Genomic DNA, 21464 nt, shown 5'->3' with positions numbered 1-21464 from the left:
TCTTTTTAAAAAATATATATTTTTTTAGTTGTAATTGGACACAACATCTTTATTTTTATTTATTTTTATGTGGTGCTGAGGATTGAAGCCAGGGCTTCACACGTGCTAGGCTAGGGCTCTACTGCTGAGCCACAACCCCAGCCCCCAGACTGTGTTCTTGAGGTGAATTTTACTGTTGAATATACCTGAAAAAGCCTGTCTTTAAAACGTGTATGCAAATTTTCAATTCTCAAAGCACCCTGGAAAACAAAGCAAAATCATTCAACCTAAAGCACATACTGTCCCCCATCATCCTAGAAATCAGCTATGCTCACTCAAAGAAAGCCCATGTAATAACCAAGAGAAGAGAAATCTGGAAACCGCCCCTGCCCCACCCCAGAACCCCAGCAATGCCCAGGGCCCAGTCAGGAGATAAGACAGGGTGGAGGTACTGTGAAAATCTTTCTTTAATTACTGTCTCTGTGGCAAAATAACATTTTATACAAATAAGTCACCTAGTTTACTTGGGACACAAAAACAATACAAACAGGAATGAGGATCTCAGGTAAAGTGAGGAAGAAGAGGAAGGACAGATCAGGTCATTGACATTTTTTATATTCTGTGAAAAATAGATTTACAGGGAAAAAATAGACTTTCACAATTTTAATGACTTTACATGATATTTTGTAAATCAAAGGGTAAATCCATCTCCATTATTGTGGCTAGGAGGTTCTGTGACACGGAATGTAATAAGATGGTTCAACAGCTAGGCTTCTACACTAGGTATGGCAGCACCTCTTCAACAGGAATCCTGTGCACTGACAAGGATCTATGCAGTCATTCTTAAGACACACTGTTCCCATTCCCAAACAACTACTGATATCATGGTGACATTGGTCACCAGAAGAAAGTGACTTTACAAAGGAAAAAAAAAAAATACCCTGGGAGTTCACCATGTTGGCAGAACACACTAAATGCAGACTCACTGAGTCTGCACCTTAGACACAATCTATTAATCCAGTCCAGAAATGGGCTCTACTTCCACTGAAAAATTAAGTTGAAGATTACCAATCACTGACATTTCTATGGTCATTACCAGACATCTGAAGCCACTGTCCCTAGGTTTCAGAAATCAGGTGTCAAAGCCTCAGGTCTCTTCAGGAAGTCCATGCCCCTGGAGAATCTTTTCTCCACAAGACAACTTTGAGCTAACAAAAGAGATGACAGCCTTAAGCCCCAAATCACTTCTAGTTATACACTTTAGAACATGGAAGGAAACCAGAATCTTCCATAGGATCTTCCCAGGAGGGCAACTTAGCCTGAAGTCTGTACAGGAAAGGAGAGGCCCTCTCTAGGGATTCCAAGACAGAGGGACAGGGGACAGAGGGACGAGGCAGAGGACCTGCCCCAAGTGGGCTGCTGGAGTGAGCTCTCTCCAGGAGCTGCCTCTGATGCCAGCTCTTCACAGAGGGCACGGGCTCCCCTGCATAGAGCTTGTTTTGTTCCCTCATATTATGTCACGTACCAGAAAACGGCTATCAACAGTCCAGATTACTTAGCACAGCCTCCTGGCTCTACTTCGGACTGGTTCATCTACTCTCAGAGAAAGCATGACTTCCAATACCCTCCTGGATTCAGGTGTAAATGTTTAAATTTTTAATTCATTTCAGTTAACACCTAGAGTGGTAATGCTTCTTGAGATTTCCTGAACAGCTAGACACAGGACCCCTGAGAGCCCCAGACAGAACTCTGGGCTTTCAGGAGAAGATGGCAAATTCCTGTCCTGCTGGGCACAGGTGAGCACTTGGTCTCAAAATGGTCTCCAGTGAGACTAAGGCAAGCTAAAAGGGAAGGGGATATAGCACTACTCAAGCCAGGGTGCCCATCTTCTCCATCCTCCAGGTATCTTCCTAGCAAAAGCTAACAGGGCAGGAAAGAGACAGCCGCTTAGCGCACAGGAGAGAATCTGCCCTGGGACACACCTTTAAGACACACTCTGTTCAGCAGAACTCTGGGCAGCTCCAGAAAGCATATCCTAGTCAATATTTAAATTTCAGGTGGCAGAAACTCTCCCAATTGGGCTTTTGTTACAGAGAGAAGGGAGTGTTCGGAAGCTTGCCAGGAACACACAAATCCCATTAGAGGAACCACAAATAGAGAAGGTTAAGACAGTGCTGATGTCTGTCCGCAGGTGAGGAGGAGGGAATGGTGGCGATGCAGCTTTCCCCAGCAGCATATGGGACACAGCCACACTTAAGGCACCTGGATTTGGAAGTGACTCCAGTTCTGAGTTTCACCAATCTGGTGAAGAGGCACCCATGCTGCAGGGCGCAAGATCTCTTCCCTCCCTCAGTGGGTGAATCCAGTGCCAGCACACAGGGTACTCAATGGCTTCCTCAGTGAGAAAGCTGCCAGCATGGGGTATCGCTGATTCTTCAGCCAGGTACTAAGCACTGGGCCAGGGTTTAAGGCCTCTCATGCTCTAGAAGCCCAACAGGGAGCAACACTGGCCACAGGGCCTTCTGGGGCAAAGTGCTGGCCTTTCTTTTCCTGGCCCCATGTGGTTTTTTCCTAATCACTGTGGGACGCAGTTACTATCACAGGTAATCACTTCGATGTCTCACAGTGACTCACCCCACCTGGTCCCTTGCTATTGATACCTTCTATCAATACTAAATGGACCCTACCCACAGCAGAGGGTCATGGAGTCTGAATTGAGCACCTAAAGTCACCCACAGAGACAACCATAAGGAGCTAAGGAAGTGGGGGGTCTGTCCAATGAGGGTCTGAGGACACAAGCAGCCCACAGGAAGTGCAAGGAAGCTATTTTGAGAAGATAAACTTTGACAGGCTACCTTGGCCTATTCTCACCCTTTCCAAATACCCCAAACAATTCCAACTAGCAGCTTGAAGGATCAGAATACTCATTACTTAAGTCTGACTTGCCAGATGGTCCCAGAAACTACTTCATTAGAAAGGCAGCTGGGAAAACCCTAAATAAGAAATCCACAATGAGTTTTGGAGGCAAATCCCCACCGAAAGCAAACCTTCCCGGCTACACTGTGTTGAGAAAACCAACTCTCTCTTTAAAGTAGCTGCTGGTTTGTAATTACCTCCTGCTACATGAGCCAGATTAGCCCCGGGAGGCTGATCAATATTATCAGAAGTCTAACCACACATCACATGTGCTGGGAATACCACCGACATTTTGTAAAAACTTCCCCAAAGTGTAAAAATAAAAAATCAAAATAAAAGGAGGCCTGCTCTGGCCTCGAGATACTATGCTCCAGGAGCAAAACTGACACATTTTATTCCAGGAGATATTCAGAGTGAGGAGCCAGGAGAGACAGAGCAAGCTCATCTATCCCAGAAGGAGAAGGCACTGCCGGGCCGAAACCTTGGTCCATCTCCAGGAGGACTGGCTGAAAATCCTGTAGTCGGACAGACAAGCAGGCCTCTCCAAAAAATGGATCCTTCAGTTTGGCAGCATCTCCTGTCCCCAGTGCCTCAGTGCTCAGCACCCCACCTCTCCCCTCTATTGCCTTTCAGGTTTCTTCCAGCTGATTTAAGACGACGGGTGAGGGCAGGCTGTGTTGATGGACTGAAGTGAACAGAAGAAGCCTACCTTTCAGCTACCCCCAGCACCCAGGGACCTCAAGATGGACTGCTAACCCACAGGCTGGCCCAGCCAGAGCCTTCTCACCCAAGCACATGTGCCTGGAGAGACTGAGGTTGTCAGGACAAGCAGCAGACAGCTAGAATTACATGAAAATAAACTTCTTTTTTATCTGGATTCCAAGAGCCCTATTCTAATCTTACTTTACTATAATACCTCTGTGACCTAGAGGGAAGGGGGGAAGGGAAAAAAAATATTAGGGAAGAAAACACAGCACTGTTTGGCACTTCCCTGGAGCACAGGAAACTGCTACCCCAACCTTGGCTTCCTGGGCCAGGTTCCAGCTGTGTTGACAAAGAGCAGCCTCGATCCCCTTTGTGTGCCAGGACTACATGGCTGCAGCAAAGCACCTCCCTTGTCCACTCCTTAGCAATTACTGGCCTCCATTATAGGCATAATCAGCCTTGTTGTGCATTATCAGCTTGTTGTCCACAAAGTAGAAGCTGTCGGAGCGGGTCTCATACGGGTTTTCAATCATCAGACGAACTGCAAGTCAGGGGAAAAGGAAAAAAGCAGATGTGAGCTTGCCCCACAGTTAAGCAGCAAAACTCAGTATCCCCCCCAAATCCACAAGCCAACACTTCTAGAAAATGTGAGTATACTTTGAGAATAATATGGTCAGAACAGAGGGAGCCAGTTCTTGGAGCTGGGGAAACCAGAGAGTCCCCAAACTGAATGTAATTTCTACTTTAACATAAAGAAGCAGTCAACTCCTCAGTTATCCCCAGCCTGGATTCTTCCAGTTAGTGCCCTGGGAAACGTACTTACCCTCTTGCCAAAAGACCACAGCTACTTATTTATCCAGTGCTTTCTGCTGACCCAAGCAAGCCCTGGCTTCTGGTCTGCTGCCCACCTCTAGACATTATGGGGCAAATCCAGAAAGCCATGCCTCACTGCGCTCACTTCCTGTGGGTACTCCTGACAACTAAAGGAAGCCTGTATGTGAATGAGTGTCAGCCTTCCTCAGAGACGGCGAAGGAATCAACTTGCAAGTGAACTAGCCAGAGGTGTGCCTGCCTTGGGATCTAAATTTACACCTTCCACTTGTTCAGACAATTGTCCAGACCTCTTCAACCATACTGATTGGATTTGACCATTGGGCTACTTTGTTTTGTTTGTGTGGTACTGGGGATAGAACTGAGGGCCACACGCAGGCTAGGCAAGCACTCTACCACGAGCCACATCCCTAGCCCTTTTTAACCATACTGGAGAATAAATGCAATTAACAATGACTATCACTGATCAGTTTTATGGTTTGTGGGGGAGGGTTTTGGTACTGGGGATTGAACCAGAAATGTTCTACCACTGATTTAAATTCCCAGTCTTTTTTATTTTGAAACAAGGTCTCTTTAAATTTCCCAGGCTGGCCTCAAACTTATGATCCTCCTCTCTCAGCTTCCCAAGTACATGGGATTACAAGTATGTGCCACCATGCAAGGCTGATCCATTTTTTGTTTGTTTTAGTGAACTGAACCCAGAAGCACTTTGCCACTGAGCTGTATCCCAAGCCCTTTTCTCTTTTTTGCGGGGTGGGGTAGGGATTGGGGATTGAACTCAGGAGCACTCGACCATTGAGCCACTTCTCCAGCCCTCTTTTGTATTTATTTAGAGACAGGGTCTCGTTGAGTTGCTTAGGGCCTTGCTAAATTGCTGAGGCCAATCTTGAACTTGTGATCCTCATGCCTCACTCTCCTGAGTTGCTGGGATCATAGGCATTGCACCACTGTGCACACCAAGGCTGATCAGTTTTATTTTATTTTTTTTTAAGTTGTCAATGGACCTTTATTTTATTTATTTATATGCAGTGCAGAATCAAACCTAGTGCGTCATTCATGCTAGCAAATGCTCTACCACTGAATCACAACCCCGGCACAAGGCTGATCGGTTTTGAATTAGAGATTACATGCCACCTTGAGTCTTCTGGAAGAAATATGATTGCTCACCACAATTTTCAAAAGGTGATACTAATTTTTTTTGTGTGTGTGACACTGATTCTTTAAAGTTCTTTGAACTTATCTAGGCCAAAGGTATCTGGTTTACATACTTACTATTATTATTCTAGGGATTTAACACAGGGGTGCTTTACCACTAAGCTATACCCCCAGTCCTTTTTTTATTTTGAAGACAGGGTCTCACTAAGTTGCTTAGGGCCTTGCTAATTTGCTGAGGCTGGCCTTGAACTTGTGATCCTCCTGTCTGAGACTCCTGAGTCACTGGGATTATAGGCATGCACAACCACACCTAGCTACACTCATATTACTGACTTCTAAACTCTTGTGGCTTATTTGGCTTCACAGGTAAAACTTTTAATTCTATCTATACTCTCTTCTTCCTAGTATGGACATCCTCCAGCCCAACTTGGGGAAAGAGACTCAGGAAGAACTAGATGCTATTATAAATACCCTTCCCACATCTCAGCAATCCTTATTTTACCTGGGAACAATATCATCACACGAGTAAAAGTACCTGGTTTTCAGAATATGAAATCTTTAAAGACTTGTGGTTCTGAGAAAACTAGTCAGTGTATGTGGATCCTTCCCCACAATGTAACTAAAGGTCAAAGGCCATCACTATTCACAGGATTCCACTTACATCCACATAATTTTGTGTGTCTGTCTGTCTGTCTAGTACTGGGGACTTAACCCAGAGGTGCTCTACTACTGTGCTACATCGTCATTCCTTTTTCTTTTTCTTTTTAAAGAGAGAGAGAGAGAGAGAGAGAGAGAGAAAGAGAAAGAATTTTTAATATTTATTTTTAGTTTGTGGCAGACACAACATCTTTGTTTGTATGTGGTGCTGAGGATCGAACCCGGGCCGCACGCATGCGAGGCGAGCGCGCTACCGCTTGAGCCACATCCCCAACCCTCCTTTTTAATTTTTTATCTTGAGACAAGTCTCACTAAGTTTCCTAAGTGGGCCTTGAACTTGTGATCCTCCTGCCTTAGTCTCCCCAGTAACTGGGATTACAGAGGTGTGCCACCATGCCCAGCCCACTTATATGTTCTAAAGCTATTTCTCTGAATGACTAGCCAAGGATGCTAACCAGAGATAGCTAAACCTAAGTGTTAGATGCTGACAGAGCCAATTCTTTACCTCTAGTTCAGTTCGTATCTTCCCTTGCCTGGGATATATAAGCAGCTCCCTCTGGTACCTTCCCAGTTCCTCCTTCATGTAACTGCAGGACTCTTTTTCCTAAAACATGCTTTTATCATCTCCTTTCTTTTGCTCAAAAACCTCCCTGGCTCCCACTGGGTCTTTTCTAACAGTTTCTTTATCAAACCCTCGAATTTTGGAGAATAAGAAAGAAGTGTCCTCAAGCCTTTGATTCTATTTAGCCTGCAGTTTCACATCTGGCTCCGATTACAGAAAAAGTAAAGGATCAATGACTAGGACACCATGGAAGCCATAACCAACAGTGAAGAGGAAAGTTGTTGTATCTAATTGGAGTCCCAGTGACGGTCACCTTAGTGATCCTTAGTCACTCTCTTTCCCACACAGGCCTAAAAAGGATGGCTTATAGTATTACAACCTTTGTTGCTCCATAAGCAGAGTCAGAATTTGACACAAAAGACAGGAGCAGTAGGAAATTAGAAACCTGAGATCAGGTGACTGGTATACACATCATGTCACCACTGCCCTTCGCTACAAAACAAGTCTACTGGACCAGATGGGGTTCAAGGTTCATTTTTTGCAGCCCTTAGAATCCAAATGCTTTAAGAGTCAGAGAATACTTACTGACGTCCTCTGAAAGCTGGGGAAATTCATAGATATGTTCACAAGTGTTCCTACTGCTGGGAATGCAGAAGCCAAAATCAAAGTCAAAGTTCTTCAGTAAGCGTTCCCGGAAATAATGCCGTTCTATCATACGGAAGTTTGACACAGGTTTGTCTCCCACTGTGAACTCCACCCTGCAAAATAAATCTCTGTGAGTCCCACTTTGCCTCCTCCCTCCTCTAAAGAAGGGAGCCAAGAACATTTGCCCTGGGATTAGCAGAATGTTCTTCCTTCAGGAAACAACGGTACTCACGTGGCGCCGACTGTCCGGAGGCGGAGAAATGCTGGCGTGAACTGATATCGCACAAAGCGTCCTGCAGTGATGTCCACATCTCCGCCTTCCTCCTCCTCATCTTCCTCCTGGTCTGAAAGAACACACAGAATCTTGAGTGCACCCCCTGGGCCCCACAAGCCCACATAGCACAACAACCAGCTAACACACTAACACCGACTGCACACTTGCTGAAAGCTGGGTCCTACAGTGACACTTCAAACTCTTCACAGCAGCTCTCTAAGATGCTACTGTTTCCATTTCACACAAGGAAGCTCAAGTTAAGAAAGAATAAGGAATATGTTCAAAGTCCCCAAATAGTAAATAGAGGGAGCAGGGATTTGATTCCAGGTCCATATGACTATTCTTAAATACTAAGCTCTTTGTGTTTAATTTAGAGGCTTGAGCCATATCCTGAGAGTAAACACAGGCTGGGTACCAGGCCCCTGATACAGGCTATATTATGCACCCAGGTCTGCTGTTGACCAAGTTGAACTTCTAGTCACTAACCAAAAGGATAATACTGCAAAAGATGAAAATAGATAAGATTTCCTTTAAACAATACAAACATTTCTGACAGGCAGCAAAGACAAACCACTACAAATAATTGTTATTTGAATGGAAGACACTGACCTACAGCCTTGAGGTACTGCACTTCCTTGGACTGATGTCTACTCCAGGCCATTCCAGACCCAACCCTCTGACCACCTAGGAAAGGGTGAAGCATATGGGCAATGAACCAATGTGTGAGACCTCACAAAGTTAATGCTGGTCTCTGGCCTAGTACATTCCCGAAGAGAAGATTTGTAAAACAAATTGGAGAATAAGGAGTTAGTGCCTCCAGTGTCCAATAAGGATATTTTCTCCAGTCTACATTGACCTTGGGTTCTTTTAGCATCAAACATCTCTGTGACATCCCGAGAGCACTGAGCAACCAGGCTGAGCAGGAATTCGTGTCTAGGGTAAGAACCCTGGCTGTTTTTATATGATTCAAAGAGTCAAGCCAAATCTCAGGGATTCGAATTCATCAGAACAAGTGTTATAGGAAAGCCCTGATTCAGTATGAGGATATTCTAAGTGAATCAAGATTCTTAAATGTAAAGACTAGGGAGGTTGGAAATCCAGATACTTTGCAATTCATCTTTTTTTTTTTTTTTGGTACCAGGGATTAAACTCAGGGACGCTTGACCACTGAGCCACATCCCCAGCCCTATTTTGTATTTGATTTAGAGACAGGGTCTTACAGAGTTGCTTAGCACCTTGCTGTTGCTGATGCTGGCTTTGTACTCACACTTCTCCTGTCTCAGCCTCCCCAGCTGCTGGGATTATAGGTGTGCACCCGGCTGCAATTCACCTTTTTGAGACAATTGAGTTTTGTATGGAAATCACTACTCTGAGCCCCATCTAATCCAGATCCACACACCTGTAATAATCCTGGGATTCCTGAAATGTCCTAAGTATTGGGACATGTGCCTTAGGGATGACAACACCACAGACCCAGGAAGACAGAAGTTACAAGTTTGAACTTTCAGTTGCCCTGGTCAGCATTAGATTCTGATAGGAGTGAGCCAGGGTTCAATTTGCAAGGGAACTAGCCAGAGGTGTGCCTACCTTGGGGATCTAAATTTACACCTTCCATTCGTTCAGACAATTGTCCAGACTTCTTTAACCATACTGATTGGATTTGGCCATTGGGGTACAGTTTTTCTTTTTTCTTTTTTTGTGATACTGTGGATGGAACCAAAGGCCTCATATATGCTAGGCAAGCACTCTACTACTGAGCCACATCCCCAGCCCTCTTTAACCATACTGGAGAATAAATGCAATTAACAGTGACTACCACTAATCAGTTTTTGTTATTGTTGTTACTGGGGATTGAACCAGGAATGCTCTGCCATTGATCTAAATCCCCAGTCCTTTTTACTTTATTTTGAATCAAGGTCTCTGTAAGTTTCTCAGGCTGGCCTCAAACTTGTGGCTTTGTAACTAATCCAAGCTGAGACTTTCTCAGGAAAATCTTGTTTTTTTTTTGTTTTTTTTTTCCAGTGCTGGGGATCAAACCTAGGGCCTCCTCTATACTTGGCAAACACTCTATTATGAGATCAGGTGACTGGAAAGTCAGCCCAGGAAAGTCTCTTGACTCTGGGATACTAATATTTGCCTTACTAAGTTCGCAGTTTTTTTCAACTAGCAAATCAATCAAATGAGAAAAACCTTGCAAAACAAGTTATAATTACAGATCATGGTTGATACTATATAGTATGTGTGACCATGTTCTAATAAACAACAAACTCCAGAGGGCGCTAAATCTCCAGTAATGTGCTCTGAAGGCTTATGTGGTCCCCTGACCAGAAATGAATCACCCTAGAACTGCATCACAAGCACAGGAAAGGTTTATTGAAGGCTAATTTAAAGAATCTCAAGTGGATGAGTTCATGGGTCTGTTCTTTCAAAAAATGATGAAGATTAAAACTCAAACTAAGATTGCTAATGGCAGGATATGGGGGAGAAGTGGCAGGTGCTACATCTGTCTATGAAGGTGGCATGAAGCCTGTCACAGCCCAAGATGCAGACAGAGATGAGAAAAACAAGGCCTTCAAAAAGAAATAAAAAGAGGAGCAGAGGAAACTCAAGCAGCTAAAAGCAGGAGCCTCTGGCCACAGATAGAATGAAGAAATACAGCAAAAGTAAGCTGTTCCTTGGGCCTGAAGTGATGACCCTTGGTTTCTTCCTATTTAAACATCTGGATTCTCTTCCATAACATATTTTGCCACCTATTACTAGGATGAAGTGTTATCTTAGAGCTTGTTATAAATTTAAGAATAAACTTGTGTTTAAAAAAAGTCTTGCCGGGTGTGGTGGCAAATCCCTGAAATCCCAGCTACTCAGGAGGCTGAAGCAGAAGGATCACAAGTTCAAAGCCAGCCTCAGCAACTTAGAGAGGTCCTCTCAGTGAGACCCTGTCTCAAAATTTAAAAATTTTTTAAAAGGCTGGGGTGTGTCTCAGTGTTAAGCACCCCTGAGTTCAATCCCTGGTTTTATATATATCTCGAGCATAGTAGTATAAGTCTGTAATCCCAGCCACTTGGGAGGCTGAAGCAGAAGAATCACAAATTCAAGGCAAGCCTCAGCAACATAGCAAATTCCTGTCTCAAAATAAAAATAAAAAAGAGTTAGTGGTGTAGCTCAGTTGTAGAGCACCAGGTTCGATCCCCAAAATCACACATACACACAAATCCAAGGGTTGGGGGAATACCTCAGCAGTAAAGTGCTTGCCTAGTGTGTGTGATGCAAGGTTTTGATTCCTAGCATCAGCACCAAAAAGAAAAGGGGAAAAAAAAATCCAAATGAGAAAGTCCTGAGAAATGCAAGGTACTATTTATAAAGACAAATGAGAAGACTGGGGTGAAACTGCCTTGTGGTCTAGACTGGAATCCTCAGTATCCTCCTTCAAGGGGCCTCAAGGTTCAATGAATTTTCCTCATTAGAGTTTAATTTCAAGGATTTCTTTCCTAATCAGAAGTGATATAATGAAAGAGTATAGGACCTTAGTAAAGTGTCCCAGAAAATTCTGGGTCTCAGATCCTTTTCTGTAAAATAGGGATGGTAAGAACTCCTCACAGAGGCGTGAGGACTAGATAAGGTGATGTACAGAAAAATGTGGCAGTGACCAAGAGTTGATACTCAAACATTAGCCTCCTAATGCAGCTTCAACTGGCATGACTGAAGAGGTCCCAAAAGTGGAACACTGGAGTCCAAGACACAGGAAGCAAAGGCACACAAATATTCAACTTTTCAAATTTCTGTTCAAACTTCTGTTTTAAGCTTTTCTTCAAACTGTCAAGGGATCCCTACAATTTTGAAGCCTACCTGAAACGCAAGGTTTGGCAATTTCAAAAAGCACTGTCCCCGTCTCCAAATCTCGAATTTTGAAGCGGGTGAAATCAATACTGTAGATGTTGTCTTCAGGTTTACACAAGTAATCTAAAAAATGAGAAAGAGACCAATGCTATTAAATAATCATCCAAAACTACCACTTATTTCTCAAGTTTTGAAGCAAATCAGGGATTTTTTTTTTTTTTTGTACCGGGGATTGAACTTAGGGGCACTCAGGGGCGCGACCACTGAGCCTATTTTCAGCCCTATATTGTATTTTATTTAGAGACAGGGTCTCATTGAGTTGCTTAGCAACTTGCCTTTGCTAAGGCTGGCTTTGAACTCCAGATCCTCCTGCCTCAGCCTCCCCAGCCACTGGGATTACAGGCGTACACCATTGTGCTTAGCTTAAACTCAGGAATTTTTTCCTATGTAATTTACTTAAAATACTTCCCCAAACATCCTCTTATATTATCATAAGCAAAAGTTGTATGGACAGAATCAGGAGACCCAATAAAAAAAGAGCAGGACTCAGTTTGGATGAAACTTCTAGGAAGAGGGATAGAAAGAATGGTTTTCTTTGGAAACACCTATAACTCTGCCATATTTATCAGCTTGGATACCACAACATTAGAAAATATTTTTTTAGAAACCATTTTTAGAAAAAAAATTGAAAATATTTATACTGCTTTAACAGACAATACAATGCATGTTTGTCAACCATGAGTGTGAGAAGGCAGGGATCAGTAAACTTTCCCGTAAAGGGACACATTATAAATAATTTAGGGTTTATATTCACATGGACTCTGCCATAACTACTCAACTCTGTACAAAAACATCCATGGACAATAAGCAAATGAAGGAGTATGCATCTATTAAAACTGTACCTATGGATACTGACAAATTTTCTAGATTTTTAAAATATATTTCAACCACTTTAAAAATGTAAAAATTGTTCTCAATTCTTGGACTACACAACATCACACAGCAGGCTATATACTCTGTTGGCAGAGTAGGATAAATTTGGCAATGACAGCACTAGTCAAAGTGAAGCATAGCCTACAATGACCTGAGGATTTAACCAAGAGTTTTGGTCACAGAAAATTTCATTGATTTGTTTCTACAACTCCTGACAGCATCTTCTCTGTGACTCATTTCAACTCATTATGACTTTATTGTAGATTGCTTGTTATTGTTTCACATTTAATAAGCTGTCTCCAGTAGAATGCAAACTTGAGAGCTACTGATGATTCTCTAACTCCCAAACAGGCTGACATTGGTTCTGTGCTTTTAGGGGGTACTCAATAAATAACTTGCAAGACAGAACAGATGAGACTCTAAGAAGAGGAACAGAATTCAGAGGTCACCAAGCTCTGATCTGTGACTTTCTCCAAGGAGCAGTAGACACAGGTTTTTGGGCAATGACACCAAAATTCCCAAGCCCCCAAATGGGACCTGTGTGCCCAGTGAATACTGCTTAGGGCCAGGCATTAGAATGGCCAAAGTCACCTTTGGTGTCAGGAGCAAATGTGAGGTTAAAGTGATCAGGTGCTGAGCATTTCTGTACTTTTAAAACCTCAAATGAAGACATAGAACAGAAGCAGCTTTTTCATTGTTTCAATGAAACCAAACAGCCATACTGTAGAGGCATGTAAAGGACAGTTCCAACTCCAACTGTGATAGAAAATGGGGACATCAAAATACCCAAGTTAAAACTATGTAGGGAGTTGAGGATTTCCTTTCATACTGGATCAAGACCACCTTCCCCAAACTCCCATTCCCGAAACACTGGAGCTCCAGTAGCAACCTGAGGTACTCCTGGGCAGCCCTGAGCTGACCACAGCAATCAGTGTCTACCAGGGCATCCTTCCTGGCAGCAAGGTTACAAGTCAGCTTCGGTGGGGGGAGAGGGGGGGATGGCGGTGGGCAGGGCAAATAAGGCCTAACCAGGTGACTGTAAACTCCTGGGGAAAACAACAGCAAGGGAAAAGGTGTCAAGTCATAGCTTGGCTTGACAGAGATGGAGGGAGAGAGGAACAATTCTATTTCTTCCCACTCTTTCTTATATGAATGAAAATACCTTATGCAAAAAAAATTTTTTTTAAAATTCTGAAATCTTTAATATTTATTTTTTAGTTTTCGGCGGACACAACATCTTTGTATTGCGGTGCTGAGGGTCGAACCTGGGCCGCACGTAAATTCTGAAATCTTGACAATTCTTAATTCACTGGAAAAAAAAATCAAGATTAAGATTAACGGGGCTGGAGTTGTGGCTCAGCGACAGAGCGATCTCCTTGCATGTGCGAGGCCCTGGGTCGAGCCTCAGCACCACATAAAAATAAATAAAGGTATTGTGTCCAACTACAACTAAAAAAAATAATTTTGTTTTTAAAAAAGAGTAAGATTCACATATAGGAGTCTGCACATATACTGAAACTTTATTTTTCTGTGGCAGTTTTTAAATTTATATGAAATACCAAGGAAAAGCGCACCTGCACACAAAGGGGAACGCTTGGGACCTAGAGGAGAAGGGGGCCAAGACAGGCTGGAATGGGGGAAGGGCTGTCAGGGGGCCGGAGAGGAGGGACAGGCGGAGAAAGCAGGTAGGGGCTCTGGCCTGGCAGAGGACTGCGGAAGCTAGGGGGTAGACTCATTGCGAGGGAGGGGGGGCGGGCTAGGCGGGAATTTCGCTGATGCGGCGAGGTTCCAGCAAAGGGGACCTCCGCACCTCCGCCCGGGTCCGATAAGAAGGAGCAGCTGAGAAGGAGCGGATAGCTGAACGAAGACCCTTCCTCAACCAGGACAACCCAGGGGCAGCCTGGCGGCGCTGGACTCGGCCAGACGCAGTGAAGCTCAAGGAGAGCCCTTCTCCACCAGGTCTAGGTGAGCGCGGCCAGGACAGAGAGCAGCGCGGCCTGCATGACTGTCCGGGCCTGGGCGGACCCCGCGCGGGCCAAGCGGACCGACCCGCCGGGGGCCCGTCGCGCGGGGAGGGCGCGGCCCTCGCGACACTCACTTTCAGTGACCCGGCTGAGGCGCAAGACGTGCTCAGGGCGGATGGTGTCCAGGGCCAGCAGCTCCTGCTCTGTGACCGCTGCCCCGATGCCGTCGTCGGCCGCGTGGGGGGGCGCCTGCCGCCGCACTTTGAGCCGGTTCAGGACGCCACCGCCCGCTTTCTTCTTCTCCTCCTTGCCAGCCACCAGCCCCCCGGGCCCCGCAGCCGACCCCGCGGCCATAGCCTTGGGGTTCGACCCGTTCATAGCTCCACAGCCAAGATGGCCGCCGCCTCCACAGCGCCGTAACTATGGAGAGCGGGGGCGGGGCCAGGCGGCACCTGGGGGCGGGGCCCTGGAGGCGGGGTCTGCGGGGAGCAGTGAAGACTCTCCAACTTTGGTCCTGTCCGGCGGTGGGTGGGGCCTTAGAACTCCCACACACTCTTTCAGGTCCCCCAAAGTCATCCCAGATGTTATATATATGTGTGTGTATATATGTATACACATATATATATTACAAGTGAATTTCTGTCTTAGAAACTGTAGATAAAGCATCTTGAGAAAATGTTAATGTTTTTATTATTGAGTGTAAGTTAAAATGGTGTTTGCTGTGCAAAGAGGCAGCTTCAAGACAAGCTTTCTAACTAGATTGCCATGCCAACCCCTGCTGTGCCTGATCTTGAGCGAGACTGCAGGAACTATAAAGATGAGGGAGTGGATATGCCTTATCATTGTATTTTGGCAATTAAGCAAATGCCTGACACATGGTAGGTGCACAACGATTGAATAAATGAGTGAAAGCCTGAAGAGTGTCTCACAACACCCTCCATGAAGGAGTCCCCACTTTGTCAAGAAAGACTGTGGCATACTTCCTCTGACAGGCCGGGAAACTCGGAACTAGAAGATAACTGCCTGGCACCGGCTGTAACAGGTGCAACAAAAGTGATACCAGAGCACCCAGAAGTGGTTTATTCTGTCGGGTTAGGAGGGCGGGGGTGGAAGTGGGTGTCAGGGAAAGGCCTCACAGAGGTGACATTTCTGAGCCTAGGCAGTTAACCACTATTTCATTAGTGAAGGAAGTGGGTAGGAGAGAGGCTGCCTTCTTATACCCCACGTGGTTCCTTCTCTCAAAACTCTGGATGTACAGGAGGCCTGGACTTGACTCATGTGAAGTGTCTACTAGCCAAACTTGGGCCAGAGTGAAATCCCAATCCTCTGTCAATGACTGGCTTCTAGACCTGACTTACACCGGGATTTGCTGGGTCCCTCTCACTTGATGTAAGGGGTTTGGGAGGGGCTGCCAGGACTCACCTAGTTCCTGGACAAAGTCCAAACCTGACCCCCCTCCCCAGCTGCCCAGTTGAGTGAGATAGTATGTGGCCAACTTCCTAACTTTTGAGAAATTAGCATCAGGTGACACTTACAAACCCTTCTAGATTTTAATAAATATAAGAGAAATTAAAACCTTTCCTTTTGTAAATAATCTTTTTAAACCACTCAACAGTGAGTGGCTACTGAAGAGTTTCCAGAACTTTTAATATGCTATTTGATTGTGAATTGCCAAGAGGGTGGTTTAGCATGTGGTCATTCCCCACAAGCTCACATTTATTTCAGAGCACCGGAACGACAATTACCTGGATTCTAGTTTTTTTCTTTCTAGGGATCATGACAAAAGTACTAAGTCCTTCATCTACAAGTCCAATCCAGGAATTTTGCCTAAGTGTATACAAAAGATGTTTACTGCAGGATTATTTGTTACATTGACAAATTACAGTGGAGTCTATGTTATACAGCTGTTAAAAAGAATGAGACTGATGGGAAGATCTCAGAGATACTGAGAAAAAAGCAAGGCACAGAATCTATTCGATTAAAATAAAAAGCATGTGAATATGTAGATGTATTTGTAATTGTAAAGGAAGAGGTCTGGATATACATTAAAATGTCAACTTTGATTACCTTTAGGGAGGAGAGTACTGGAAGGAACTAAAGAGAATATATTTCCTTTTTACACTATTTAGAGCTACTTCTGTACTTTTTTTATCACAAGCATATGCTCATGGGCTGCTTGTGTAGTTCTTAAAAATAAGAAAGTATCTTAGGTTCTGTATCTAGAAGGCAGACTTTACGTCAAAGTAGATTTATTTTCTCTTAAAATTTAAAGGCAACCTCAAGGCTGGGGGTGTAGCTCAGTGATAGAGTGCTTGCACAGCATATACAAGGCGGCCCTGGGTTTGATCACCAGCACTGCAGGAAGGGAAGGGGGGGGGGGACTTCAACTGAAAAAAAACCCAAAAAACGAAATACTGTCATATGAGGGAGTTGGGGCCTATACTCTCTCTGGTGACTATGAAGTATGATTAGAAGGATTAGAGTATGTATTTAGAATAGAAAGCATACCAAAAAAAAAAAAAAAGGTAAAATTGGCTGCCATCCAAGGAGTTGAATGCAGGAAGCTCTCAGGAATGCAAGATCATTCAGAGATGGTCTAGTAATTGACAGACAATATAATCTCTAACAAAATAGTCTGTCCTGAGTCCCTGGTAATTGTTAACCTTCATACCAAGAAGGTTGGGAAAGCATTAAAATCTGCATATGATGTGTATCCAGGCAGACTTCAAGGGGTTTGTGCTTTGAGACCTAAAGTTCTGATAAAATTTTCTAAAACAAAACTATATCAGCAGGGCCTATGGTGGTTCCATGTGTGCTACATGTGTTGGTGACAAGTGTGTCTTCATTATTGAGGAGCAGAAAATTATTGTGAAATGTTGAAGGCACAGCAAAGTCATAAAGTGAAATTTTAAAAATGAAGCTTCTTTGAGTAATAAAAGATCAAAAGGCTAAAAAACACACACAGAAGAAAAAACAATTTCACTTTTTAAAGGGGTAGGAAGAATTAGAGCTGTTAATGCTCAATTTACCTTTCTTCACCAAATTTTCCTAAGGTACGTAAAAAGGCTCTATTTAGCCATGTGTGGTAGTGCACACCCATAATTCTAGCTGACAGGGAGGCTGAAGCAGGAGGATGGCAAGTTGGAGGCCAGCCTGGGCAACTTAGCAAGACTGTCTGAAATAAAAAAGGATAGGGATGTAGTTCAGTGGTATAGTACCCCTGGTTAAAAATTTTTTTTTAATTACATATACTAACAGTCTGGGGAAAAAAGGAAAATAGAACATTATTGCATTAAATATTAACACCAAGGTTTTCCAGGGCTGGACACAGGAAACCTGAAGCAGTAGGCTGGCCTCCCTTTCACCCCAGACTGGCCCTCTGTCTGAGTCCCTCCAGCCACAGTAAAAGGTGTGACAACGGCTGTTTTCCAGGACAGTCCCAAGGTAGCCAGGCAGTCTGCCTCGAATCAGGCCATGCAGGTGGGGCCAGAGATGGTGCAGCCAAGGTAAGCAAGACATCAGAGGGCTTTTCTCTTTGGAGACTGAGAAGTGAAGTCCTTTCTGCTGCCTCTCTAAAGGTGGCATGTATCAAATCAGCAAGTCATGGCTGGGATAGCAGGCACGCCTTGTGGTCTGGGACTGAAAGCTAGTAATTTCCCCAATACCCAAGTCACTTCACTCCCTGGATAAGGACTGTTTTTTAAAAAGCACTAATTTGGCAACATATACCTATGGTTCCAGCTACTCAGAGGGCTGAGACAGGAATTCGAAAGTTTGAGGCCAGCCTGGGCACCTTAGCAAGAGCCTATCTCAAAATACAATTTAAAAGCTGGGTACGGTGGTACATGCCTATAATCCCAGTGGCTTGGGAGGCTGAGAGAGGAGGACTGGGAGTTCAAAGCCAGCCCCAGCAATTTAGTGAGTTGCTAAGCAATCAGTGAGACCCTGTCTCTAAATAAAATACCAAAAAAGGGAGCTAGAGATGTGGTTCAGTGGTTAAGTGCACCTGAGTTCAATCCCTGGTTCCAAAAAAAAAAAAAAAAAGGCTGGAGATATACTAGAGCACTTGCCTAGCATGTGCAAGGCCAGTATCTCTCTCTCTCTCACACACACACACACACACACACAAAAAAAAAAAAAAAAAAAAAAAAACTTTAAAAAGGACACTAATTTATTATTTATATCCCACCTGTTCCGAGAAAAGATTTCTAGCATATTCCAAAGTCGTATAGTAAAATATTGGGGAATAAAAATTCATATAGCCTTGTGAAGTGGAATACTTTCAAATTTTTAAATGCATGTATTATTTGACCTAGTAATTCCTTTAAGGAATTCTAAAGAAACACTTATACATGTGCACAAAGATGCAAGTATGAGATGTTCACCACAGCAATTTGTACTAACAAAAAAATGAGCACTCTTTTAATGTTCAACAATAGGGAAATGGTAACGTAAATTACAATCTAACCATAAAATACTATGCAGTCCTTTAAAGATAATCTCTATGTACCAACCTATCTATATGTATAAATTCTCTAAGACATATTAAGTCTTATGGTTATGTATAGCATAATCCCGTTTGTTTAAAAACACTATATGTACATGTATATGTAAATACGTAGAAAATGAGATACGTATCACCTGCATTATCTTCGTAAGGACTAGAGGGGTAAAGATAAAAAGGATTTTCACAATTTATACCCCATATAATTTTTAAAAAATATTTATGTACATATTACAAATATATTATTATTATATATAGTTTTGTATCACTAAATCTTAAAAGGTTACTTTCTTTTTGTGAAGACAAATATAATAAACCCCCATGTAACCACCGCTTCATCGCTTCATCGGTTATCAACATTCTACACTGAGCCTTGGAAAGTTCCTTTTAAAGAGTATATCATGCTGGGCATGGTGGTGTATACCTCTCATCTAGCAACTGGGGAGGCCGAGGCAAGAAGATCTCAAGTTGGAAGTCAGTCTCGGCAACTGAGGTCCTAAGCAACTTAGCAAGACCTTGTCTCAAAATAAAAAAGGGCTGGGCATGTAGCCCAGAGGTAAAGCACCTCTGGGTTCAAACCCCAGTATCAAAAAAACAAAAAATTTTAAAAATCATGGCATAGGAATACAGGTTTGGGGGTCAGACAGGGTCAGATTCTGGTCATTGCTTTGGCCACTTACCAGCTATGTGACTTTGGGCAGGTGATCTCTGAGCCAGTTTTCTCATTTTAAGTCAGGCTAGTCATCACCTTTCCTAGGGTTGTTGTGTACTATGCTGAGGCCAGTGTATCTAGTGAACAGTCACTATGGCAATATCTGTAAGTGACCTCTTTTTCCAGGACCCTTCTGCAGGCACCCTGGGCAGGAAGAAACCACAGAGCTAGATGGGAGAGTACTATCAAGTCAGGGCTGAGAGGAGGCAAGTTGGGGACCGACTTGAAGAAGCAACAGAGATTCAAGTGGAAGCAGTGAGGAAGCCCAGAACATCAACTCTTTAATATCAGGCCTGAGCCAAAAAGCAAGTGGGGTTACTTTTTACTAACATTAAGTAGTTAGGAACAAACAAAACGAAGACTCTTGAACTTACTAGTTCTAGGTCCTCCGTGCTCCACCCTCTTTTCCGACCCCTCACTGCTACAGCAAGCTTTCCAGTAAATGTTGGAAAATCCCAACTCTCTTCCTCCATGGGGGATGTGGGGGTATTAAATCTGGAGAAAGGTCTGACACACCGGCTCCAGCCAACCGGGAGCCTGATTTCCTTAGTAAGATTAAGATCTGGACCCATGGAGTGGTCCAACCCAACCCCCAGCACTTGGCCCAGGGATTTTCTGTCAAGACAATTTCCCTCCCTGCAACTCCCTAGAGCAGGGCTTCTTCAAGTCTCTTCCCCATTTGGCAACTTGTGCAAAGCTACCTGAAATAGCAACAGTTTAAGTCTTAATTAGTAAAGAACTCCAGCTACATAGGTGGACTCAACCTAAGAAAGACACTCTGTGGGCCTTGTGGCTTATTCAGGCCCTGGAAAGACTCCATCATTCTTGGATCGAGCAATGAATTCTGTCCTTCAAGGGATAACTGAGGGAGGTAGACCAGCATTCCCACCCCACCCCCAATCCTAAATAAGCAGCCTTCATTCCAGCTTGAAATATAGCCAGCCAGTAGGGTCTAGAGCCATGTCACATAGCATCCTGAGGAAGTGGGAAGCAGTGCAGAGTAATTATTAAGAGCAAGAGACTTGACTTAAAATTCCAGCTCTGCCTTTGCTGGCTGTGTAGCCCTGGGCAAGTCACTCACCTCTTAAAAAGAGTAATATCAACTGGTTTGCAGAAGAGTCCACAGATACGAAGAGTAAATAGGTAATGTCTGTAAAGTGTTCGGCACTGTGCCTGGCCCATTTCAAGGGTTCACTACAGGAGAGTTATAATTATTTTTACAGCCTAGAATGAGCATGGGCTTTCATAGCAAATAGACTAGTTTTGAACCCTGGCTTGATTGTTTACTGACCAGCCTGGGGCAAATTACTAAACTTTTTTGAGCTTCATATTCTGTAGATATAAAACGTGGCTTATAAATTACAGGGAAAAAAATTCTTCCTGCATTCTGCATTCCAGATGTATACTAAAACACTGCCAACACACCAGAAAAGGGGACGAAGAGAAAAGTATCCCGTGGCTTAGCTCATCCAGAGGCTAAGGGAACAATAAAGGAGGCAGCTATGGGCCTGGTATGCCTTGGGATTGGGATGGTAAGGGGCTGGCTGGTGTTTCAGTGGAAGTAGGAACAAAATAATTTTTATTTTTCCTGGTTGAAATGGCCAAGCAAGGTTTTACATATCTTTCCCTTTAACCAAACATCCCAGAAAGAAGAAAAGCAAGAGATACCTGATTACATGGACAACAGCTCCCAGCCTCACCACAGATGTCTTCACAGCCAGTGAAGCCCCCAGGCCTCCTTTTTCCCATCATATCGCTTCTTTGCAATAAAGCTCAAATTCAACCCCGAG

General features: G+C 43.9%; 1 protein-coding gene and 1 long non-coding RNA gene across 4 annotated transcripts; one reads left to right on the top strand and one right to left on the bottom strand.

Annotated features, from left to right (window-relative positions):
* Positions 1-627: 627 nt before the first annotated feature.
* Unc119b (unc-119 lipid binding chaperone B) lies at positions 628-14878 on the bottom strand. Of its 2 annotated transcripts, XM_027923327.2 has the most exons (6): positions 14593-14878; positions 11571-11684; positions 8334-8408; positions 7683-7794; positions 7391-7563; positions 628-4141 (listed from the first exon to the last, which is right to left on the bottom strand). In XM_027923327.2, the coding sequence occupies exons 1-6, from the start codon at positions 14834-14836 to the stop codon at positions 4029-4031; spliced, it is 831 nt and encodes a 276-aa protein (XP_027779128.2). In that variant the 5' UTR covers positions 14837-14878; the 3' UTR covers positions 628-4028. The 2 variants fall into 2 exon arrangements, with proteins under 2 accessions (XP_027779128.2, XP_027779129.1); XM_027923328.2 differs by lacking the exon at positions 8334-8408.
* LOC114081840 (uncharacterized) lies at positions 14281-21463 on the top strand. Of its 2 annotated transcripts, XR_003580858.3 has the most exons (4): positions 14281-14459; positions 17778-17964; positions 21073-21185; positions 21321-21463. It is a non-coding gene; the product is annotated as an uncharacterized lncRNA (long non-coding RNA). The 2 variants fall into 2 exon arrangements; XR_003580859.3 differs by lacking the exon at positions 17778-17964.
* Position 21464: the final 1 nt, after the last annotated feature.

This window comes from Marmota flaviventris, chromosome 1 (assembly GCF_047511675.1).
Source record: "Marmota flaviventris isolate mMarFla1 chromosome 1, mMarFla1.hap1, whole genome shotgun sequence".
NCBI lineage: Eukaryota > Metazoa > Chordata > Mammalia > Rodentia > Sciuridae > Marmota > Marmota flaviventris.
Note: the sequence above shows the minus strand (reverse complement) of the source record. Positions and strands in the feature narration are given on the sequence as shown.